This window comes from Drosophila sulfurigaster, chromosome 3, assembly GCF_023558435.1.
Source record: "Drosophila sulfurigaster albostrigata strain 15112-1811.04 chromosome 3, ASM2355843v2, whole genome shotgun sequence".
Classification (NCBI taxonomy): domain Eukaryota; kingdom Metazoa; phylum Arthropoda; class Insecta; order Diptera; family Drosophilidae; genus Drosophila; species Drosophila sulfurigaster.
The window spans coordinates 51,912,072-51,936,810 of NC_084883.1; the positions used below are offsets into that span (position 1 = coordinate 51,912,072).

General features: G+C 44.2%; 7 protein-coding genes across 7 annotated transcripts; 1 reads left to right on the forward strand and 6 right to left on the reverse strand.

The window, feature by feature from the left end:
* Window positions 1–208: 208 nt before the first annotated feature.
* LOC133839821 (trafficking protein particle complex subunit 11) lies at window positions 209–16,697 on the forward strand. Its single transcript, XM_062271433.1, has 10 exons — window positions 209–1,205; window positions 1,267–1,497; window positions 1,568–2,005; window positions 2,065–2,463; window positions 2,529–2,942; window positions 3,042–3,247; window positions 14,062–14,573; window positions 14,896–15,705; window positions 15,763–15,957; window positions 16,238–16,697. Exons 1-10 carry the CDS (start codon window positions 454–456, stop codon window positions 16,262–16,264), a joined length of 3,984 nt encoding a protein of 1,327 aa, XP_062127417.1. The 5' UTR covers window positions 209–453; the 3' UTR covers window positions 16,265–16,697.
* LOC133839852 (trypsin alpha-3) lies at window positions 1,971–4,628 on the reverse strand. Its single transcript, XM_062271470.1, has one exon. The coding sequence runs from the start codon at window positions 4,380–4,382 to the stop codon at window positions 3,606–3,608; it is 777 nt and encodes a 258-aa protein (XP_062127454.1). The 5' UTR covers window positions 4,383–4,628; the 3' UTR covers window positions 1,971–3,605.
* On the reverse strand, window positions 5,266–6,320 carry LOC133842268 (seminase-like). Its single transcript, XM_062275306.1, has one exon. The coding sequence runs from the start codon at window positions 6,247–6,249 to the stop codon at window positions 5,476–5,478; it is 774 nt and encodes a 257-aa protein (XP_062131290.1). The 5' UTR covers window positions 6,250–6,320; the 3' UTR covers window positions 5,266–5,475.
* On the reverse strand, window positions 8,397–9,578 carry LOC133844201 (seminase). The gene has a single exon (XM_062278100.1). It carries the CDS (start codon window positions 9,356–9,358, stop codon window positions 8,591–8,593), a length of 768 nt encoding a protein of 255 aa, XP_062134084.1. The 5' UTR covers window positions 9,359–9,578; the 3' UTR covers window positions 8,397–8,590.
* On the reverse strand, window positions 10,392–11,764 carry LOC133839840 (uncharacterized). The gene has a single exon (XM_062271457.1). The coding sequence runs from the start codon at window positions 11,539–11,541 to the stop codon at window positions 10,486–10,488; it is 1,056 nt and encodes a 351-aa protein (XP_062127441.1). The 5' UTR covers window positions 11,542–11,764; the 3' UTR covers window positions 10,392–10,485.
* Window positions 11,874–13,182, reverse strand: LOC133839850 (trypsin alpha-3). The gene has a single exon (XM_062271468.1). It carries the CDS (start codon window positions 12,904–12,906, stop codon window positions 12,115–12,117), a length of 792 nt encoding a protein of 263 aa, XP_062127452.1. The 5' UTR covers window positions 12,907–13,182; the 3' UTR covers window positions 11,874–12,114.
* On the reverse strand, window positions 16,358–24,637 carry LOC133839818 (protein hobbit). Its single transcript, XM_062271424.1, has 11 exons — window positions 24,448–24,637; window positions 24,128–24,222; window positions 23,922–24,048; window positions 23,314–23,838; window positions 22,965–23,240; window positions 22,752–22,895; window positions 20,626–22,688; window positions 20,080–20,560; window positions 18,990–20,016; window positions 16,844–18,933; window positions 16,358–16,781 (listed from the first exon to the last, which is right to left on the reverse strand). The coding sequence occupies exons 2-11, from the start codon at window positions 24,178–24,180 to the stop codon at window positions 16,713–16,715; spliced, it is 6,855 nt and encodes a 2,284-aa protein (XP_062127408.1). The 5' UTR covers window positions 24,181–24,222; window positions 24,448–24,637; the 3' UTR covers window positions 16,358–16,712.
* Between the last annotated feature and the right edge of the window lie 102 nt (window positions 24,638–24,739).

Sequence of the window (24,739 nt, forward strand, 5' to 3'; positions counted from 1 at the left end):
TAAATAAAAAGAGCGTGCAGCATTTTAAATTAACATTCGTTTTATATAACCTCTTCAAGTAATTCAGACAATTCTTTCTGTAAACATTTCATAATCATCATCAATTTTTGAATATACCACAAAGTATATAAATCATTCAGGGATGGGCGTACGAAATTAAGTCAAGCTCACTGCTGGCGTATTTTGTCGAAGTGAATTATTTTATTAAAATGAATCTATGGTAACACAGGACTACAGCTGATTGCACATTGCATTTTTTAAGGGCGGTGTTTATTTACCGTAATACTTGAAAATTTAACAAATTCATCCCAAATCGGTTAAAAAACATAAACTAACATATTATAAGGTAACCGAAATCCATACTCATAGTTTTTTAAAGCACAGCCCAAAGTACTGAGATTGTTAGAAGTGTGTGTTCGGGAGACCAATAACTTCCTTTACACGAACAAAACTATGACGATTGATGGCACTGCGCTGCCGTCTGAGCTGCTCGTGATACCACAACCGCTAATTGGTTTCTGTGGCTTGGATATCGCTCGTCAAAGTGTCCATAAATCCATTTGGGATGCCTTTAGTGGAACTCTGCAACGCAAACCTGCTGAACGGGAGCGTGATCGTGCGGCTGTGCAATATAAACTACTCCCTCCAAACTACGAATTCCCGGTGGCGAAGCCCAAACGGGTTTCCTACGAATGGTACCATCCGAAGGGCATACTAAAGCGCAATTGGATGCTGAAGCATCTGCATGTGTTGCCGTCGGTGGTAGTACTCTTCCAGGACATTGAATGGAATGATAGTCAGTGGACCGAGAAACAAGTGCAATGCGCTGCAATTGTGCAGGCTCTGAAGAATGCTCTGCAGGAGCGCAACACTAGGCTATGTCTAGTACTGCTGCAGAAGGCGGCACCATTACCGCCTGGTGAGGATATGTTGGCAGCTGAACGTGCTGCTAGCTTGACGACAGCTTGTGGGATTACCAGCAAAATGTTGTTCATTTTGCCGCACACGGAGCACTTAATGGGCTACACGTTGCGACTGGAGTCGGCTTTCCTGGACATGGCACAGTCTTACTATGCCCTCATGTCGAAGCGCATTAGAACGCATCGGGATCAATTGTCGGCAGCGCACACAATTCTCAAGATTAGGCATCAATTCAAGCTGGGTTTTGTGGCTGAGATGCGCCAGGACTTTAGCACAGCACAAAAGTAAGTGATATTGATAATTGACAATAGCCAACTAATCTTCATTTCAATACTTCTGCCTCAGACACTATCTCCAGGCATATGCCAACTTGGATGAGATACGAATTAATGATGGCAATTGCATGGAAATCAAAACGGTTGCTGGCTTTCTCAATTACAAAATGTGTCGACTAATGTTTAAGCTGAAAACTCCCCGAGATTCCATCAATCAGTTCATCAATCACGTTGAGAAGTACAAAAGTCGCGTGGGCTTCAAGGATTTGGCCTTTGAGCATCACGCCTGGCTAAGTACGCAGTAAGAAGTCGCATATTGAATTCGATTATGAAGCGCACTTTAGTTGATATACTCTAATTGTCTGTTACAGGCACTCCATCTTTGCTGAACTGTTCTGTGAGGCCATCAAGAATGGTTTGCCAGCACTGCAGATCCAGCATCCGGGTATCTATTACCAGAAAGCCGCCGAGTATGTGATAAAGCGTCGCGAAGCCGCTCAACAGGCCAGCGCAACGCTTTTAAATGAAAGCCTCAATACTACTGATGCCACTCAATCACAGTCCAATTTATACACTGAGTTCTTTGGGATACGCGCCGTCAAAACAGGTGACCCAGTGGCCGAGCAGCAGATGAATGTGCAGCTCTGTGAGCTGGAGCGTAACTTCAACCACTCGGCAGCGATTATCGCGCTCTTAAGTCAGGCTATGGCGCAGTTTAAGATCTACAAGTGCTTAAGGTTTCGCAAGAAACTCGCTATTGACATGGCCGAGGAGTATCTGTTAAGTGGCGATCATGCCAAGGCCTTGACGTGAGTAACTCCTTTATTATTAATAATTCTTACTAATAATTTGTTTCTGGAATGAATAGTTTATACTCACTAATGCTGCCCGATTACCGTGAGGAGAAGTGGTCCACAATCTTTAGCGATGTGTTGTTGAAAACACTTCGTTGCGCGCTACTTTCCGCCTCTGTTGCAGACTACGTCGCCTGCAGCATTGAGGCATTGTCGCTGCGTCATCATGGTGATCAAAAGGAACGCGTACTGCTGCTGGAAAATCTGTGGCAAGTCTTTCAAAGCGTGCCACCAATGCCACAAACACAACTGACACCCGAACTACAAGCGTTGTGGAGCAGTGCGTTGGCTGGCGTCAAGTCGCCGATTCAAATTGATTTGGACAAGGTCAGCGATGTGCTAGAGCTTTGTGCAACATTCCAACAAGTGCAATTGAACAACCACGATGTGCTGCAACTGCATTTGATAGTGCGGTGAGTTGCCAATACTGTCTAATTACAGCCAGATAAGTTTATTAATTATTTCCAATTATGCACAGCGTGCTCACCGATGTGCCACTGCGCATACGCAACTTCCATGTGCTGCTCGCCGATGCGAGCAATCCGCAAAATAGCTACAAGCTGGAGGCACTCAAATACATGTGTTTTGCAAATCTACTGCAATTGCGGCAGAGTCAACAAGCCGATAAACTTGAGCTGAAGACGTACGAAAAGAACATGCGCTTGGAACCGGGCTGTTACTATCAGCTGCTGTGCAGCACAGAGGCGCATCAGTTCAACGAGAACACCCAGCTGCGCATTGTGCGCTTGGAGGCGTACATGGGCACCGATCAAATTGGAGCACTACTCACGTGCAGCGCCAACTATACACGCCAAGCGTTTCGGCATCACACGCGGAGTCGCGATCTTGATGACAATGTGACAATCAATCCAATTTGCTATATTGCGCCCACGTAGGTCAAAACGCTTCGTACAGGAAGCCCTAAAAGCATTTATTATTATTATTAGCTGGCTGGCGTATCATTTAACGGTCTGTTGCATTTCCATTGCAGTTTCCATTTGAGCACGCAAACGAACCTTGGCCATGGAGTGAACGATGCTCCAGTCAGCACAACAACATCAACGTCTACAACAACCACGACAACAATGCTGGTCAATGAATACTATCCAGTTGTGAGCACAATTAGCAATCCATATAATGTCTATCTGCAGAATGTGGGCGTACACATCAGCGTGCCCGTGGAGCTGCGCAATAGCGGTAAGTGGAATCGCACTGCATTTTAATTATAATCCGATTTTTATCACCATTGCAAACCTTGAACCGTTCTGATTTAGTTCGAGTTATGTGTTAGAATTCGAATTTTACACCAAGATTGGGTTCTTTGCAAGATTTATAGTTGAGCCTTGGCTCAATAACGATTTAAAAAAGTTTCTACCTAAGGTTTAATATTTATTTCCAAATCAAACTCTGCTTTTTAAGAATTTTAATTCATGCTGTACATAACTTATATGCTTTAGATCTTAACATGGCTCAGTTATATTAAGATTTTCAATACTAGGTTTCGACCCTGGCTTAAATTAAGCTTAATGAACAAGTTGTTTATGCGGTCTAGAGTCTAGAGGTTTAAAGCCTTATCTATGAAACTTCGAACAGTCTTGACACTTGTATAAACACCTGGGGAATTGCGTCGTGCACAGCCGATGCCCCACGACACAATGCCGCACAGTTGGCCCTGGTAGACAGCTGGTCCGCCCGAATCGCCATCGCAGGCATCCTTGCCCGGCATCGAGGCACAAAACATGCTTGTGCTAATCGTGCCACGCAGTCTGTACTGACTTATGCAATTCTTGCGTGAGATGAGCGCCACCTCAACGCTGCGCACATGCTGCGAGACGCGTTTGTTGCTCTCGGTGATCTGTCCCCAGCCAGAGACCTTGATCAGTTCGCCCACCTTCCAGCTGGAGTTGCACAGCCCAATTGTGGCAATGTTGTTGCCTTGCAGTGGCGACTTCAACTTCAGCACAGCAACATCCGAGTGCAGTGTTTGTATGTTATACGCTTTGGGCGTATAAACCTTGGCTACACCACGTTTTACGCCAGTGGCATCCGTTAACAATGTGGCACCACCCACCACCTCTAACCGGGAAGCCGAGACACCCTTGACACAGTGAGCTGCGGTTACAACATGCGTCGGAGTGACCAGCGAGCCGCCACAAATGAAGGCGCCACCGACGCGCAAATTGATCAAATACGGCACAGAGCCGATGTCCACCGGAGTGCCGCCCACAATGCGAGCACCTGCGTCGTTAGTGCTGGCGATGGCCTTGCCAGAGATTGGCCGGAGCAGGAGTAACAGCAGCAGCACAACCAGAGGCAGCCGCACCGTTTGCATTGGTTTCAACAATCAACAGAGCAGAGCACCAAACAATTGATGTTTTTTTTTACACTTGTTGTCGTCGCACATAATGCCAAATATTTGGTTATATTTTCTTTATCCGCCTGCCTGCCTGACGCGTTTCCTATACGATCACGATCACTTGTGCAAATAGAGTAGTATACTATACTTGTAGTAGAGTATATAGTATGGAATACAATTTGAACAACTCCTATTCAAGCGATTCGAGTTCCGACACGGCTCGCGCGTTTGTTTGCTCTCGACTTTATATGTGGACCGCTGGGCACAGTTGAGGAAATAATTATAATATTGTTTTATTGTGCAAATAATCATTATTTGTAATCATTCGTTTTGTTTTACTATCGCTTGTGGCCATCGAAAGTGTAACAGCATCAATAACAGAAACGAAAACTATAATGTAATGACTGATGAATTTGATCGACTATTTGACGGTTTTCGACCTTGTCAATACTGAATACGTTAATAACTCCCGCCTCGATATACCCTGTAATCATGCACACAAGAAAGTCATAGTCGAATGAGTTCCTAACACCTTGAACTCGTTCCTTTTGGTTCTTGGGATAATTATTCTAATTTCTTATATTAAATATCTGTTTATTAGAATTTGCATAAGGATCTCTTTTGATTCTAGACTGTAGATAATGCTTTCTTTCGTTTTTGAGAAAATGAAAAATTCTATTTTTTTGCTTTGCCGCAAGAAAATAATATAGTATACAGATCAAGTTTTCCTTATTCAAATAAGTTGAGCTAGTAGATCTCTTGAAAAACTTATACGACACTTTCTACAGGGTATCTGCTAGTCGCTTACACTTTATCCTCATCATTAACTAAAAGTTCACACAACGTTCGATGATGCAGACCAAAATTTAAATACTCATTCTTATATGCAAAGTCAACGACTCGTAAAATGTTTAATAATACGCCGCTGAGTCCAACAATTATTATAATGGTTGAAAAAATAAATAATATAAATGAGATATTGTATCATTGATGACATATATATTTCAAAAAAGTTAAACGAATAAGTGGAATGATTTAGAAAACAAAACCTAGCTGTAATTTTCAGCTATTAACCCTGCAGCTTTCTAAGCGTTTGCTCAATGAAACTCTTGACTCGAGGACTGGCTACGCTGGTGTAGACACCCGGATAAGCAGCTCGCGCACAACCGAATCCCCATGAGACAATGCCGCAGAGTTGGCCACGATAGACCAAAGGACCACCCGAGTCCCCCGAGCATGAGTCTCGAATACCGCGAATGGCAGCACAGACCATCGAATCACTGAGCTGTGCCTGGCCAGCGTAGGCCAGTTGACACTCCAGCTGGGGCAGCACACGGACCGTTGTGGTGCGCACCTGTGCCGCAGGATCGCGACCATTTTCGCGAGTGACGCCCCATCCGCTGATGCGAACAAAGGCATTATTGGCGGCAGGCGTGCGACAAAGGGAAATGGTGGCCACTTGACCAGCGTAGAGAGCAGCTGGCGATGCCAACTGCAGTATGGCCACATCCATGTCAAAATTGCTCGGAGCGTAATCGGGTGCGATGTGAAACTCGGCCACGTTACGCACGACGGGAGCAGCTTCGTCCAGGCGACTGGCACCCGCATGGACAGTGTAATCCTTGGCCTGAGCACCATGCACACAATGTGCTGCACTCAGCACAGAGCTGGGCGTGAGAAGAGATCCGCCGCAGATAAAGTTACCACTCTGACGCAAGTACACCAAGTAGGGAACCTGACCGATCGTCGTCTCCTGGCCACCAACAATGCGTTGTCCGTCAGCAGCATTGAGTTCGAAGAAGTGCCCGACGTTAAGCACCAGACACAACCATAACCAGCTCATGACGTGTCCAAACTAAAATGCAAAAAAAAACCCAAATTGCAATCTGTGCAGTAATTTTAAATTATTAAACCAATTTATTGAACGCTTTGTGTCAATAACAATCTGTAATTGCAACAAACTATTTCCATGGAAAATCTTTTTTATACAGATTAGTAATATGATATTACAATTGGAGTTGGTAATGGGAAAAAGAAATGAGAATGAACGAGTGCTGAAAACGAGCTAATGATTATAATTAGTTGATAGATAGGAAAGAATATAAAATAAAATCAGTAAATCGCATAAAAAAAAGACTTTAAAAAATTGTAAGCGGAGTTACCATTGATTAGTCGGAGTTAAAAAAAGATCCGTTAGCATTTATATCGAATATATATTTATATTTTATTTTCTTAACATAAAAAAAACTTTGATGCTTCAAGGAAAAATAACGATTAAATTGGCAGAAACTTAGAAGCGACAAAAAAGGAATGAAATGTGCAATTTTAAAGGAAAAATATGAGTTTCCAATTTAAGATACAAATAATAGACTGAAAAGTCGTTTAAAATTTAAAAATAATATAAGGAGAAGGATAATCCTTATCGTAGAGTTTTAAATTTAAGATACAATTAATTAACTGAAAAGTCGTTTAGAATTTAAAAATAATATATGGAAAAGGATAATATCCTTATGGTAGGTCATTAGCAGTGCGTTGCTATGCGACTTTTAAGGAACACCGTCATCTCCAAGCTACTGATGCGCGTATAAACGCTAGGAATACCAGAGCCACATCCTTTGTCCCAGGAGACAACGCCAACAAGTCGTCCTGCATGGACAACAGGACCTCCTCCGTCGCCCAGACAAACGTCGCGGTTCTTCTTGCCCAAGGCGCAAAACATGTTATCGGTGAAGTGACTGAAATGATGCAATCGATCCAAGCACTCAAGTCGCTTCAACAGGCTTACATGAGTTCCATGGAGACATTGATTCCAGTTGCAGCATTTGCGACGTGTCGTTCCCCAGCCTAGGACGGTGAGATTCGCGTCCGCTGGCAGTTCATTGTAATCCAACGCAATTGTGCTCGCATTGCTGGAAATGTCGAAGGGCTGTCGCAGTTTAATGATGGCCAAGTCCGAGTCGAGGCCTATACGGCCATAACTAGGAGGCACCAGAGCATACCAAGCTTGTCGGACATGCGGAGGTGAACTCGTGTCGGACAAACACTGTTGCTGGGCGTGCACAAATAAATTGGAGACCTGCAGATTACCTTCCAAGCAGTGGGCTGCAGTGAGCACGCAGCTGGGCGAGATGAGTTGGCCGCCACATCGCATTCTATTGCCACGTTGCAGATTCACCAGATACGGATAATCAGCCACAGACACCGTTTGACCTCCAATTATGCGACTGTTGACTTCAAAGGCTGCGCTTTGCTGCAGCTGGACAAATGCCAGAAAGCCGGTTAAATAAAGTATCCACATGGCGGCCAAAAGACTTTAGCGAGCAATACGGAAATGTGCGCTTATATAGCACCAAGTTACAACATTCCTAGGCTAATTGCAGATAGATAACACTTACAGTAGACACTCGATACAATGTTTATTCAATTTTCTTATTTGCTATATTCGTTTTCTTTAAGAAAGTAAAGTATTGCTTGTAAAAAACAGTATTAAAGGTTAATTTAAATATCTTATAATCGTTATAGTCAGTCTCTGTTCTTCTTTTGTCTCAGAAATTAATAGGTAGAGTATCGAAGGATTAGAAAAATCGCATATCTTGATTATTATAGATTTTTTTCAACGTTCCTTTCAGTATTCTTAGCGATTTTTGCATTAGATACCATATTGCTTTAAAATACTTAAGTAAAAGCAATGTGAATATCTTTTAATCATATTAGCCATCTCTCTAATCTCCAAGATTATAATATGTATAACATTTTGGGAAAGAATTGCTGCATATAACATTCGTACATATATCTAGTTTATATTAGATTAACACAATGTTAACTACGTTACATTTTAAGCCATTTATGGATAAGAAAAAATATTGCTTTCAAAAAGTTATGAATGAATAATTTAAACACCTAGCGATCGATCACTCTAACTAAAGGAATCTATATTTCGGAATTCACCAGCTGTGATCACTTTGATGTTACTTTATTTTTAAAGTTTTCACAATTCTTACTTGAGATTTAGTTTATTTATCTTCACTTCGGTTTACAAGGAATACATTAGCTTTACACATAAAAGACTTTCAGAAAAGCAAGCTTACATAATTTGGAGTGTTCACTATAGCTGCGATGAGTTGTGACACATTAAACTAATTTATGATGACTTACAGCAGAGATTAGGCTACACTTATGTTGACTTAGGAATAGTATTTGACAATCTCGTAGAACCAACGCCGCACAACAGGAACACTAGTGTAGACACCAGGCAAGCTGGTGGCGCAAGCGTAGCCATAGGACACAATGCCCACAAGTTCGCCATGATAGACCATGGGACCACCGGAGTCGCCATCGCAGGAGTCGCGTTTGTTCGGCACCGATGCGCAGATCATGGAGCGCGTGATGTGCTGCTTGCCACGATAGGCGGCGCGACAGGCTGCGTTGGACCACATGGGCATGATGACGCTGTGCACATACAATGCTGTTTCGGAGGATTGCGTTGAGGTAGCGCCCCAGCCGGAGACCTTAACGAGATGGCCAGCTGGCACTGATTGTGAGGCCAATTTTATAGTCTCCACATTGGTGCCCGTCATGTCTGAATCCAAATATAAAGCGGACACATCCATGTTCAGGGTCTTGATGCTGAATTCCTTTGGTGTGGCCACCATATTGACTCTACGTACTACTCCATTCGTTGTATCGCCCTGTTTGGATGTGCCGCCAATGACTTTCAAGTCATCGAGATTGGCATTGTACACGCAATGCGCCGCTGAGATTACCCAACGGGTTGTGATCAAAGATCCGCCACAGATCGTGTTGCTAGTGGACACTTGCACAAGGTACTTGAGCTCCTTGATGCTCGTCACATGGCCGCCAATAATGCGAGGATCGATGTGATCGGTGATGTTATTAGCTAAGCACACACTGGCCAAGCACAGAGTCAAGAGCAGAGTACGATATGCAGACATAATGGGAAACAGGAAACCTTTGATGATATTCCGGATAACGCTTGGCTTTTATAGCATCGTTGGAACATGAATTTTAAATCTGAGCGGAACTTCACATCAACATTTACACAATTGTTTTCGGTCGAAAACTCTAGCGAGTTTGTGTTGATTTAACAACAAGAAATTAACTATTTATTTGATTTGTAATTTAAGAGAATTCTCAAAGATATCTGTATAGAATTTAAGTTCACTTTTTATCTACTTGTTAACAAATGCTCTCTTATAATTACTTAGATTGTTTGCATGTGGGAAGTAAACATTAAAATAGTAGAAACAGATTCGGTAGTCAGCATTGTAGATATGTCCGGTATTGCCATCCGATTGCTCCTTCTTCCAGCTATTGAACTGACTGTACTTAAAATTCAACGAGTAAGAAACGGTACAGTCGAGTGTGCTCGACTGTTAAATACTCGCTACACATTTTCAACAAAAGCAAGACTTTGAGCAAACGGTATAATCTTAAAAATCTAAATCTAAATGGTATATTTCAAGATATACTATAAAATATCAAGTCATATTTGGTATAATTCTGGTACAGCTACGGACCTCTACAGTTCTATGCTCCGCGTCTCCTAGGGCCAGTCTGTTCTATCTAAACCTAAACATATATTTGGTATATCGATATACTACTGCATTCAAAATATACCATGGAGTACCATATATACCATATTGTCAACCAAAGAACTTAGGACCCTACTGATGCAGCCTTTCTTTGTCTACTTTTGCCTGCCATATACATTTCCTTTTGGCAAGCTATAATACCTACCCTATCTTATATAAACAGTTAAAGACTTTAAAGATAGAGCGTAGTTCCTTTTCAAGTCAGACATGGTTTCCGTAAAATTCCGTAAAGTCTTTAAATCTTCGTTGTCAAGTTGATTTTCTTGAAAATGTCAGACTTATATGGCTTTCTGCTTTACAAGAAAACTCGATCGACATATTTAAATTGTTTAATGTTATTTACGAAACAATGACATTTAGAAACTAACAATCTGTAGTGAGGTGACTTTAGGAATTATCAATAATTAATTAACTGCAATCTCTCGCGCTTCATTAAAGTAGCTTTTAACAACAATTGTACGCAAACTTTACGAATTATCAGCAATTGTTGTGTTGACCCAACTGCGTATGGCGGCCACATTGGTGTAGACACCCGGATAGTTGGCTCTGGCACAGCCCAAGCCAAAGGAAGTGATGCCAAAGAGTTTCTTATTCTTAACCACCGAGCCACCAGAGTCGCCACTGCATGTGTCCTTGTGATTGCCGCCGGCACAGAACATGTACTTTGTGATGGCCGACGAACCTTTGTAGTCCTTCTTGCATTTGCTCTGTTTGACGACCGTAACTCGAGTGGATCTCAAGTGCTTCACCGCACTACCGCCCTCTTTGGTGGCACCCCAACCACCAATGAGCAAGGAAGCTCCCGCCTTAGGACGGTGAGTGGCCATGGAAATGGTTGCCACATTTGTTCCTGACAAAGCTGTGTCCAACTTGAGTAGCGCAGCATCCATGTTCATCTTCTTGGTGGTGAATTTTGGCGCCACAGCAGCGTAGCTGACGCTAGACGAGACACCATCGGTGCCATTGAGCGTCGAGGTGCCAGCAACCACATAGAAATCGGAGGCACTGTAGCCATGGACACAGTGACCAGCAGTGAGTACCCAATTGGTTTCAATGAGTGAGCCACCGCACAGAGCATCGGAGCCACGATGCACTTGGACCAGGTACGGCATTTTGCTGATGGACGTGGAGGATCCATCAACGATGCGAGCCTGGACGCTGTTGTCGACGATGCGCGACGAGACGCTGCTCGGGGAGGAGGTAGAGGATGAGGAGCTACTGCTTCTACGATTGCGATTTCGAGAGGTCCTTCCGCTTCTGCTCTTGTTACGGCTGCTCCTGCTATTGAGGCTCCTCTTGCGTCTGCCGCTGCGGCTTCGTCGATTGCGACGATTGCTCGAACTCGAGCTGGAAGTGCCGCTGACAATGCGCGACTGCACCGCCGATCTTCGAGTGCTCGTGCTGGTGCGTGATGTCACCTCATTGCTATTGGAGCGACGTCTTGTCCTCTGTGCCTCGGACTGTCGAGCTAGCTGATCGAGCAGCAGCACGAAAAATAGTAGACATAACCAGTGGCAACGCATCTTAGCAGCGAAATGTATGTGGACTCAACCTTGGCTAGGCTTTTATGCTTTAGCATTTCGCATTTTTGGCACTAAAACATTTGTGCAAATAACTGCGATCATAATAGAGTTGGGAATTGCTTAAACATGGGGGCCTTGCCTACCAAATGACGTGCTGCACTGCGTCAACAATGGCTAAATATAGTCATAGACTGAGGCCAAAACAAATTTAACTTTGGCTTAGTTTTTACACCCAACGAAAAACCAAAGAACGTCATCGAAGATGATGTTCTTTTCATCTTGAATCTTAGATAGTTTGAACTACCAAATCAGGTACTTCTCAATGTTCAACTTTAAAATAAGTCATTTTCCACCTCAATTTTAAACTAGAATTTGGGTGCGCTAAATTTGTTAAAATACTTTTTGTGCTTTCTAAGAATAGAATGTTAAATATGAAAACAATTTTAAATATAAATTTAAACTATTTATTTTGCGCCACTCTTTCAACTGTAGCCTTAGCTTAATTCTGCCTTTAATACTGACACAGAAGTTTACTTAAACTCCCATTTTATGCTACGACGTCAACTCCTTATCCTAGTAGCAATATCGGTCCATGTTGTTCACTATCCAATCGTAGAGCTGCGCCACGCTGGTGTAGACACCCGGACTATCCTTGTGCGCACAGCGATTCGCCTTGCCCCAGGACACAATGCCCACCAGCTGACCATCGCCATTGACAGCCGGTCCACCTGAGTCTGCGTCACAGGCATCCTTTTGACCCACACCTGAGGCACAGTACATACTCGATGTGATATTCCTGTAGCCCTGATAGAGTTGTTGGCACTTTTGCTGTGCCATCACTTGAACCCAAACGCTGTGCAGTTGATTGGGCAGCTGGTGAGCACGCTCATCCGTCAATCCCCAGCCAGAGATGCGCACAAAGCTGCCGGGCAGTGGTGCCTGCCTGGCCAAGGCAACAGTTGAGATGTGCAAACCCTGAAGCGGATTCTGCAGCTGCAGCAGCGCCACATCGTTATCCAGCGTGGTGCGATTGTAGCTGCTGGGCATCAGAATACGCTTCACAAAGCGAGCGTTGTCCAAGTCACGGAGATAGGAGACACCACCGCGTACCACATAATCCGATGGCTTCAGCTGCTCCTCATGCATGCAATGGGCAGCGGTGAGCACACAATTTGGGGTCACCAACGAACCGCCGCACTGGAAGTCACCGCGTCGTCGTATGTTCACCATGTGCGGCTGCAGTTTCACCTCAATCCGTTGACCGCCCACCACGCGGCGAATGCGCTTCAAGTTCATCTCGTTGAAGCTCGATGTCAGTGCGTATCCAAAGAGTAGCAGGCAGTGCAATAGCAGTGTAATCCGCATCTTGAGTTGTCCGTGATTGTAATGTCGCCGCGCTGCAGCTGTGACAGCTATTTATATGTTGAATTGGGAAGCCTCCACAAAGACCCTCGAAGCCAGCGTAACTGACCTTACTCAACGCAGCTCTGGCGCGTTGTTACACAGACGAGAGACAAACAGAAACCCAACCCCCAAAAATATAAAACAGAACCCAAACAGCTGTGCTCGCTGTTTACACACGACATTGAACTTGTCTGGTCTGCCCAGATGGCATCCACAAATGTTTGACGTGGATCGTAGTGCGGTGATCAAAAGAAGTTCCACATTTGTTACTTGTGGGAAATCCGTTAGGTTCAGGGAAAAGTGTGTGTTCGGTGTTCTCTGAGGACCTGAGTTCAAGCGGTCAATTTTTATTTTTTTTTAATTAAGTGAAATGGTTTGTTTCTATGCACGTATCAGTAGAGTTTAAAACCATATTATGAGTTTTACTTGGGATTAAATATGATTTTATTAAATCAACAAAGGTTCTTCATACCCATAAGTATAGGTTATTCCCTTATGAATAGGAAAATCAGCACACATTTTTATTAACGCACTTACATATACGGTTGCCACTTTTGGTACAAATGTACCAAAACTGGTACATTTTTTATGCGTTGGTACATTGGATCACTTTTTTTCATTTTGGTACATTTTCAATGTGCCTGGTCTAGAATTTAAATTGTTCATAAAATTTAATGTCCCCACATATTATTTTTAAAAATGGCTCTTTTCCACCAGACACAAATTTTGTAACAGTTAGAAATTGAACCATGACTAACATTGGAAAATATCGCATACGGTCGCTTTGCGACGTATTGTGTCAATTGAGAAAATATGTATGGGCCAATCTAAGGTCTATCTACGTAAACAGTTATATATTGCGAATCACAATTTGTGAAATACAAAAGATCCTTCGTGAAAAAATTTGTGGTACATTTTTGCTAAAATTGGTACATTTTTTCAAAATTTTGGTACAAAAAACCTTTTTGGAATGGCAACCGTGCTTACATATATCTTCAATACTAATTGGAGGAAGTTAGCTCCGTTTCTTAACAGATTACTAAATTTCCTCAAAGTATTAAACATAAATTCATTTAAATTTATTTACCAAATCAACAACTTTAATATTCCTTGCAGTTTTTCTCACCACTGATGTGTCAACTGGCCGGCAAAAGCTGCACTCCCAGATCCAGATCGATGTGGGAGAGCTTTCCGCCCAAGGGAGCAACACTGCCACTTTCTACATCTTCAGCCTGGTGGAGACGGAAATCAAATTGCAGCAGCGACTCAGCTACACCTTGGATGTGGATCGTGGGGCAGTTGCCGGTGGCATTGCCACCACTGTCAGTCAAAGCACCACGCCCAACAGTTCGGAGACATCTCCGGAGCACGTTAAGGTTATAGGCAACAGTCTGGCCACCATATCGCCAGTGCAAATCGAGTATCTGGATGAGACGCGGCTGCGTAAATCCCGAGAGGATACGTTGAGTGTTAAATGTGTGGCTGACTTTAAGTTTAGTGCACGCTTTTATACGCTTAATCGTCGTCCATTGAGTCAGGTTTATCGAGGAGAGAACTTTCTATTGCGCGCCAATACGGAAGTGCTGGCCGAGGACGATGTGGAGATCCTGGATAGCTTCTTTATATGTGTAAGTGATCAATTATTGAAAGTGAATTTAAGAAAGAAATATCAAGGCAATGTGTTTAAAATATACCAATTCATATAAAGAAATATAAAATATGCCAAAATCTATCTTTGGAATATACCACAACATTCAAAATATACCATAGAGTATGACTAGAATACTATGACTATGAATACACAATTATTTCTTTAATGACTTTTAAGTTTTTTAACTCTAAATTCCCATTTATTAATTAGTTTACTAATAACTAATAACTTACTAATATGAGCTTAAGCCAAAACTCCTCGACTACTACTAATTTACTTTTTTTTCGATTCCTCCGCAGGATCACAATTTAGTGCAATCAAACTACAGTTTTAAGCGCAAAAAGTATACCAACAAGTACCGGGCTGGCGATCAGCTGGAGAGCGTAATTGTGCTGCGCACAAACGCAACGCTGCAGGATTGGACAACTGCTCGGGATCTCGAACGCGCCAAGTCCGAAGAGAACGCTGCCAACAACAAGTTTGTGAGTCGCCAGCAAAAGGCAACAGCAACGGGCAACATTGGCGATGCGCCGCCTCTGTCGGCAACAGCTGCCACTGGTGGCTACATGAGCAAGAGTCTCATGGCCAAGATACCCACCACCATGACCATCATCAACAACAACAACAATGCAGCACTGCAACCGATGAGCGGCTCAATGCAGTCTGACGATGGTAAACTGAGTCTCAGTGGCGTCGAGGATAGCGCAGCATTGGCAGCTCCAGGCCAGGATGCACCGAAGAGCATGCGCATTATCTTCAACAAGGCACTGGAGGCTGTGCAGGCAACGGGACATCATCGTGGCTTCATCAAGGGCGTCTACACGCTGGACGCAACGCAGTCTTCAACTATACCCAAGTTCGGTGTGTTTTGCATACGCTGGCGACGACCCGGCGTCAAGGAGGAGAATGAATCCAAGTTTATCATCAGTGGCCTTGATATTGCGGAGCCTCCGCTAAACATTTACTGCACCATCGAGGAGAAGATGTTTGTCAAGATGCCCATGGCTTTCAAGGTGGTGCTGAAGAATCCCACAACGCATGTGCTTCATCTGATTGCCACGTTGTCCATCAGCAAGTCCGACAACTTTATATGCTCGGGTCATAAGCAGGTGCGTGATGTATTACATGATTGTTTAGACGTTTGCTATAACAATTATTCTTTCCAGTTGGATGTTTCCATAATGGCCTACGATGAGAAGGAACTGGTCTACAATTTGTATCCACTGCAAGTGGGTTGGCAGGAGCTGCCTGTGCTGACGTTGGAGTACAACACGAAGGCCGATCCTCAGAAGAACGATAGCCAGAATGTGCTGCTCGATGAGCTGGTGCAGCGAGCGCTGCCTAAGCGCGTCTTTGTGCTGGTGAGTTTTAAACCTCTAAGCCCAAGAGTTTTCAAAGGTGGAGCACTCATCGCATAATTTGTATTATCTACAAAACGAAAGACTTCTTAATTGAATAATATTTCTCAGTTTACCATAAACATTTGAAATTCAATTCAAGCGATATTTCATCTTTCAGATAATAAAAATTATATGATAAGTGCCTCAAGGAACTCTTGGGTATTCGAGTAGAGGGTTAAATAAATCTACATAACTTGCAGACTAACCGAACCCCAAACCTTTGTTTCTTTCTCTTTTTTAGCCACCATTGAAGCAGTTGACCAAGTAATTTGTTTGTTTTTGGCAGAGCCGATTTGTCATTATTAATTTAAGTGTTTTAAAGTCTTAATTATATCAAGCGCTGGTATGTAAAAATCGCAAATACTTCAAAACTTTATCTCACTTTATTTGCCTAAAGCGGTTTGCAACAAGAACAACAGACAGATGCACAGACAGACAGACAGACACATATTTATATTTAGAGAGTTACATATATGTAGATAATAGTTAATACTTATGTGTTTACGCGTGTGTGTGTGTGTGTGTATGTTTATGTTTGTCTTTGTTTAAGTGTGTGAAACTACAAGTAGAATATAATAATTAAAGCGCTCGAAAAGATATTCCCTCTTGTTAAATGTGCCCCGCTGCAAGTTCGATTTCGAGTTCGAGTTTCGATAACCGTAATAAATATGCATAAATAAATATTATAATTTAAATACAGCTTTTAACTCTTTAATTTAATCGGATCTCTTGCCGCTCGAGGGAAACTTGAAGACGCCACCTTTTCTTTGGTTGCGATTTTCGCTCTGCAAACAAAATACAAAGGAAATTAGAAAATATTCGAAGTGTTTCAATTTCTTTTACTCACCAACAAACGATTGCCAAAGAGCATCTTGGCCTTATCCTCCTCTTGAGGCGTGGCACGCTCTCCTGCTGACTGCACCGGCTGACGTCGATGGATCTGCAGCTTCTGTTTGATGGCCTGAGAAACAATGACACGCTTGCTCACCGATTTCATTGCGAGCAACAGATCGAGCCACGTCCAGGTGACATTGTGATACTCTAATGTGGGTATCACCAGCGAGTAGTCGGTGATGTCTTCCAAGTTCTTCTCCTTGTTGCCCTTGTAGCTGACACGCACTGGCACCTCGGGTATTTTGATGTAGATAAACAATTTGTTCTTCTCCGCACGCTCCTTCATCTTCTCCACATCATCTTTTTCGATTTTCACATAGAACTCCGAGTCCTTGGCGCTCTTCTTGCTCTTGCCTGAACGTTTCGAGGATGAGGGTTTCGCCTGCAGATTGGTCGACGATGCTGAACTGCTGGACGCATTGTCGTCCAGCTCATCGCTGACCTCAGTCTCGGATGCATCGCGATCGGGGAAACAAAACTTCAACATGGTGCTATAGAACTTCTTGGTGATTGCTATGGTAATGGGCGCCACATTGATTTCAAAGTGATCCTTGACCGAAATGCCTCCCACTGGCGGCTTCTCCCGACAAAAGATGCGGAGGACACGTTTATGCGTATCAACTGGCATATCTTTTTGTATCTCTGTGGCAAGCAGCACATCGCGATAGATTTCTCGTGGTAGCAGATTCTCCATCCGTATGTTGCCCAACTCCAGCAGATGCTCCACGGAATCATCGCTCTTGGACTTCTTTGTGTAGAGAAAAGCGCTCAGCACCAAATCCGCAATACCAATCTGTCCATCCGTTTCCGTGAGTCGCCACTGAGCGCGCTTGAAGCAAATCTCATTGGCTCGCACCATGGTCACCGATTTGTCGGAACGCACATTGGAAATTTTGCTCAGTTGCGAGAGCTGTGTTTCCTTGTAGCACAACAACATCATGTCCAACTCCTCGCTGTGCAAATTGAGCTCCTCCTTGCTCTCACGTATCAGTTGCTGGACGCGTTCAAAGTCCATGCGCAATTCCAACGTGTCGCCCTCCTCAATGCGCTCCTTGCTGATCAGATGAATGTCCCGCTCCAGCGATCGTATCTGCATCAGCAGACTCCTGATGACTGTCTGCTTCTTTTGTATGGGCCGCTTTTGATCCTCTGTGGAGTGCAACTGCAGTTGGAAGCGCATGCGTGTCAGTTTCTCAGCTGCCTGCTTGCGCTGTGGCTCTACATATAATAGCAGATTGTTGACAATGTCCAGGATCATGGCGTACTGCAGCGAGTTCGTGAACACGTCCAGATCGTGATGCATCAGCGTAAAGGCATCCACAGGATCATCCTGTTTCTCCCACGGCGACAATGTCTCCTCGGATGGCGGCGGCGGCACCTCAGTGATGCTGTTGGGATCGATGGCATCGCCGTAGCTAACGTAAAAGAATTCACACTTACACTTCGAGACGATGCGTTGCAGTTGCACCGGCTGTGCCTGGCCAGAGTTGTCGCTAAGAAAGGCGCCAACAGTTTCAGACACCACGCCGCCCACACTGCGTCCACTGCCCACCAAATGTGAAATATCATCGGGCAAATTATTGATGACAGTCTCATCTTTATCCTGAATATTATCGACAGTCAGCCACATGATTTCGCGCTCCAGCAGCGAATCGTTGTCGCCTGCACTGACGGTGGCATAGTACTGCATGCACTCGAGCAAACCTTTCCAAGTGGTCTTCGAAATGAGCGAACGATCTCGCCAAACAGGTCGATGCTCACGCTGCAATATCTCCGCTTTGGCTGCACTGATGATGACATAACCTGAGGTCTCGCAGCCCTTCAGCAGCACCTGCGAGTTGACTAGACTAATGGACCAGTTTTCATGAATGATGTCCTGCACGGAGCAGGCCTGCAGACCTTGTAACTGCAGCTCCCTGGACTGTGTGCTGTGATCATCGCTGTACACATTGAACTTGTGATCTGCTTCGGCGATGAGTTGCTGCAGCATCGCCGTAGCATGCACCTGACCCGGTGCCTTCTTCATCGAACCTGCATTGGAAACTGCAAGACAAATGAGATTAGGAACAGTATAATGAATTGGGAATCCATTAACTTACTGGGCAACACCTCACTGCTAGTGCTGGACAAGGTAATGGTGCTATCACTGCGCTTGTGCTTGAGCACCGCCGAATTGGGCGCCTCCTTGCGATAGCTTTTGACTGCTTCCGTGGACAGATTGTTCTTCAGCTTTTGCGACTTCATAAACGAATCGAATAGCGCAAAAGCCACATCTCGATTGCTCTTGGTCCACGCACCTTTCAGATCGTATACAACTAGCTTGTGTGTGGGAGTCGTTGATTTGGTTTTATCCTCTTCCGCGTTGCTGGCAGGTGTTGGTATCAAAGCCTCACGGCCATACGAAACCTTTGCCACACTTAGAAAATAGAAGCGTACACTTTGGCCAGCACTGGCCAGATTCTCAGAGCTGCTGTCTATTTTCTCGGTGACACTGCTCCTCAGCCAGATCTCTGCATCGTTCAGCTCACAATTCATGTACACTGTGGACCAATCCGCACGTGGTCGATGTATCAAACCATCGTCGATGGGATTGAGAGTAAGACAATACTCGGAACTGAAGGAAACACGTCGCCCATTCAGCTGAAATCCCTTGTGCAAAGCATGCGACATCAAGTAGTGCACTTGGAACTTGTGCAGACACATCTGCAGATTGGCTTTCTTGTAGTGTCGACTTAGCTGCTTCTTGCGCGGTCGCACATTGTTAAAGACCGGACCTCGACGTGTGGGACGCGTAACGCCCGACAGGATGAGCTTAAGACTCTCGAACCAGCGCAAAGTGCTGCCATACAACACAAGACTAGGTATATCTGCGTCCACCTCCTCGCCCACCTTGGGTTTCGTCTCAAACGAAGCCCAGACATTGAGGTTGAGAGAGCGAAAGGCGCGAAATGAATCGTGCACCTGGTTGCTGGAGTACTCGGGCAGTTTGTCGGGTGCGCAGGGCATCACAGCATGATGATCATTGGGATTTGCGAGACAAATCCAATTCAGCTTGAATGTCAGCTTTAAGTTAGGAAAGTGCAGCAGACGACAATCGTCGTAACGCGACGCAGTTCGCACTGTTACCTGTTAGTAGAAAGAGAACACAGTTTAAATGCGGAAGTTAAACAGGAATTGCGGCACACTCACATTAAGTTCACCCTTAAACATAATCTTGGCATTTGTCCAAACAATGCCGCAGTTGTTCCACGTCAGCTCCATTTCCTCGGTGGTGTTGTAGGGATCCAGAGAGGCATGCAACAGCACCGTAAATCGCTTGGCAATCAGCGTCAAACGGCCATGCAACAGTAGACGCAACTTGTCCCAGAATGGCAGCGTTGGACTCGGATCCTTGGATGGCGCTGAGATTTTCTCAAAGCTCAAATTACACTGCGCCATGACGGGCTCCCAGCAGGGTCCAAAGGCATAACTACAGCTCTCCAGCTCACAGTCGAAATCGTGGTAGAACTTGATCGTTGGCATGCTGCGTTGCACCACATAAGTTTGGAAGGGTTCACCCACTTCGACGTAAACATCGCGTTTGGCTCGCTTCGAAGCCATTTGTTCAGCGCCACAAAGGTTACCATAGAGACGCATGCTCTTCACAGCAAACATTGGCTGCGGAAAGTCTCTGCAAATTGGAATAAAATAACTTAATAAAAAATGTAAACAAATTGCAAATTATTCAAAGCTCACCTTAACATAAACTTCCACTCGGAGCAGCTGACGTTGACACCACGACACCAGAGCGTCGTGAACTGCAATCCCTCCTCGGGCCAAGGACTCTCCGAGTCGATTTCCCGCATAGTACGCGTCACATTCTCATAGCCATGAATGGAGGTATCGGCCATGGCCAAGATCTCCACATCCGTCATGATCCAAGCGAGTAAACGTGTGCGCACCGGTCCGCTTTCGCGTATCTTCTTCGAGCGATGTATATAGATTTCCGAGTTCTTCTTGACGAGATTCGCATAAAGGCTTTCAATGGTGCCCGCGGGCATCAGCAGTCGCTCGGAGCAGAGCTCGCCAATCTTCTTGTCAAACAATTCCTTGCGCTTCAAACTCTCATGATATTCGTCCACCAGCAGCACGTAATTGTCGCGCAGCTTCACCTCGAAGGGATCATCGCTAATTTCGAGAAGGAATTCCTTAATTTGGATGATCAAATCACTGGGCAATGGCGAGTGCACTGTGAAGGGTTTCTTCTTGTAATTATGCACCAGTTTGAGCCACTTGAAGTGCGTAACGAGCTCGTTGTTGATGGCATCGTAGAAGTCATGGTCATATGGAAAGATCGCCTTAAACGAACCAATTGTTACCTCCCACACCTTGTTTGACGGCAGCACGAAGCCTGGAAAGTTTTGTCGCTCATAGGTAAGCACATCCATGTGTGGACGAGACAGCATTTTCAGCTCTTTGACCGTAAAGATGTGTTGATCATCGATCTTGACAAACACATTCTCCGCATAGATAATGTTATGCGCCTTATTGCCAAAATAAAGATTTTCCACCTTCAGACGTATTGTATGCCGTTCCGATAGCTTCAGTTCACAAATAGTGCTGCGCTCCGCTGCCAGCTCAATGATTAGCGTACGTTTGGGTTTCGTCTCCTCCAATTGCACTGGTGTCGTGGGTTTTGCCAACTCCAATTTCAGATCCTTCATGTCGCGCACCAACGTCAACAGATGCATGTGCAAATTCGAGTTCCAGATGGCTTCCGTATTGCCCGGTATATGAATGGATAGCTTGCCAAGCGAATTATCCACCTCTGGGTGAAGTTCATGCTCCAGGCGTATCAACTTGCAGCTGGCAAACACATCTGAAAAGTCCGTCAGGCACAATGCGGAAGCAGTCATCGAACGCATAATTGCCATTTGGAACTCCTCCAGCTTAAGCGTGGTAAAATGCTGTGATCGCGTAAGATTGATCTCCGAGAAACTCAACAACATAAAGACATTGTGATGATTCACAAAATATGCAGTAATGTCTTTTACTTTCACCGAAATACGCAATGCTGTGCCTGTTAGCTCACCGGAGCTACTGCTGGGGCGTTTTTGCAGTTGTTTGACTCGTTTATTGCTTAGGCCTCCATACTGCTTGACGCATTGCATCGACATGACTATAAATTCAGCCAACTGCATACTGTATTCCGTGCGAAACGTGTGTATGGAAATGTCCAACTTGGTGGTGTTTGCATAGGAGCACAACTTAACAAGACTGACGCCCAGGAAAAATGGCGAGCCGGGTGAATGTGTCTTCTTTAGATTGTTGGTATCATTGTTGGAGTTGGCCAGATTGGACCACAACGTTTCCACCATCAGTTCCATGCTCCATTGTCGTTTGTTTAGCAACAAATTGAGGAACTTATTGCGATACTTGGTGCTGCGCTTCTCCTCAAACTGCTCGAGCAGAAAGCGTGTGTGACTAACACTCATGGCAATGTGTTGATCGTCCAATTTCATGAGCAACGAAACATTCCACAGCTCTGCACAACCTTTAACCACAATGCGTTGCATGATCCATTCCAGAACGCCCCCATCTCGTCGTTGCTTTGCTGGCGATGAAGTAGGAGTCAAAGCTTCTACACCCAAATTATCCGGTAAAGATAATTGCTTATTGCCCAACTGCAGCAATTGATGGCTGCTCGCACGTTGGCGTGCCAGGAAATTATTATTAACGAAATCATAGATTTCGCTGTGATTGTAAATGATTTGGAATGTCTTGAGCTTCACATACAGATTGAATATGTCTTTCTCCAGCTGTAAGCGGTAAGGAATATCGGTAAAAGATGCGTAAGCATGAGATATTATGCTGCCACTTACCACCGAGTCTATAGTAAACTGTTCCACAAAGAGCAATTTCTCATATTTGGTATCAATATCTAGATGCTGAAACACAAGCTTCGCCAGCATCGAGGGCAATAGCGTCTTTTCGTCCACAATCTTCGAGTTGAATTTACCCGTTATCTAGATAGCAACAAAAGCAATTAGGTTATCATAAACTATTAACTGGGTACAATTCAAAGTACAACATACCGTGAATAATTGCAATTTGGCACTGAAATCGTTTTGCGAGTTCTCTTTGACTGCTGAAAATGTGGCTGCTTTAATGCTGAAATTGAAGTTCTTTGGTATGATGGGCGCCAGTTTCTCATAGTTATCATTGTCATAGCTGCTGGCCACTGGCGTCAAGGTCTTTTGCAGTCGCTTGGACTGTTCACCCGGATGGGTGCGTTGCTTGGCCTCGCTGAGGAACTCGTACAGTCCGCCGTGTATGACGGATTTGCAATTATTAATGACCAGGCTTAGAGTCTGTGGGGAGCGGTAAACATATTTACGATTAGTTAATTATTAACTAAGTCAGTTAACAACAGCTGTTACTCACATCCATGGAGAGCGGCCCATGTGCAAAGAGGGAGGCATCCAATGCCACATCGAAGCTAACCTCGCCGAGGCATGGACGTATTTTATTGAGATTCTCCAAGGACTGCCGTCGTGTATTGCAATGCCTCAACATTTTGGCCTGCGCCTCTGTTAGCGCAGCATTGACAAGCAAAACGCGTGCATTTTGCACAATGCTGCCATCAAGATGCAGCTCCTTGGCAGTCGCATGTATGAACCAGCCTGGATCGAAGTCATTGTTCATGAGGACCACAGATATATTGTTCACATGCACGGCCATGAACTGTGCGAATGTAATGATGCTAGCAGGAACTTTGGTCTGGCGAAAGTCGGGAACACCTCTGACCTCGGATTTCTTGCGAGGCTCATAGTAGAAACCTTCATTGACGTCATCCTGCCGACTGCTATGTATGTCTTTATTTATGCGAATGTCCTTCACATAAATCGACAAGAGCTTAGTCACCTCTGTGGTAAAGAAACTGCTACGTAGACAGACCTCTTCAATTTGCTAAGAAAATAATTGAAAAGAAAGCTGTGTGTGAGTTATGGGGGCGTTTAACCACAGGTCATTTGAGTGATTGGGTCACTTACGACAGAAAAGCCGCTTTTGCTGATGTGGACATTCTTCAGCGAAAGATAGGGCAGCGATATGCGGCCAATGCGCACCTTAACCCGAAAACGATTAACAAGATACCAGCTAATGCCCGTAGGCAATATCCTAAGTGAAGAAACGATAATGCAGCGTTAGCGTTACGAAGCTAGAAATGTTGTTTGTCACCCGGTGCTTCTGCACTTACCAGTAAACAAATAGGAAAAGCAGTAGAGCAAATATCGCTATGTGCAGTAACATGGTCACGGTTCAATTATCATTACACAATCAATCAAAAATAATCTACACATGTATAATTAATTCAAATTGCATTAATATCTATTAATTTTGAAAATTTTCGTGGGGGATTAGTGTTTTTTCGGTCTTGTGTAATTAGCGTCTCTTTGCTTGGCATCCCGACGACAACGGCGACGATTACTGGCAAATGTGTATTGAAAAACAGTCCGTTTCGTTTGAATTATGCCATATACATTTATTGCTTAATTTAAATTTGACAAAAACACGCACTTATTTGTATCGCTGCTTCCTTAAATTTGTTGCTGCAACAACTGTTGATGCCGCCCTGGTCGACATATGCATAAACACGCAACAGCTGATCGACGACTTGTCCCGCCCTGGCAACATTCCGTTAGTTTAAATATAGTCCGCAATAATTTTAATAAAACATTATTATTTTTAACGCAAAAGTTTAAAATTACATGATTAAATTTGACTAAACTTAAAATGTTGTTGTGCAGAGAGCAAAACAAAAATTTTTTAAAACTTCATCTCTTGTTTTATTTTAGTATATTTTGTTGGG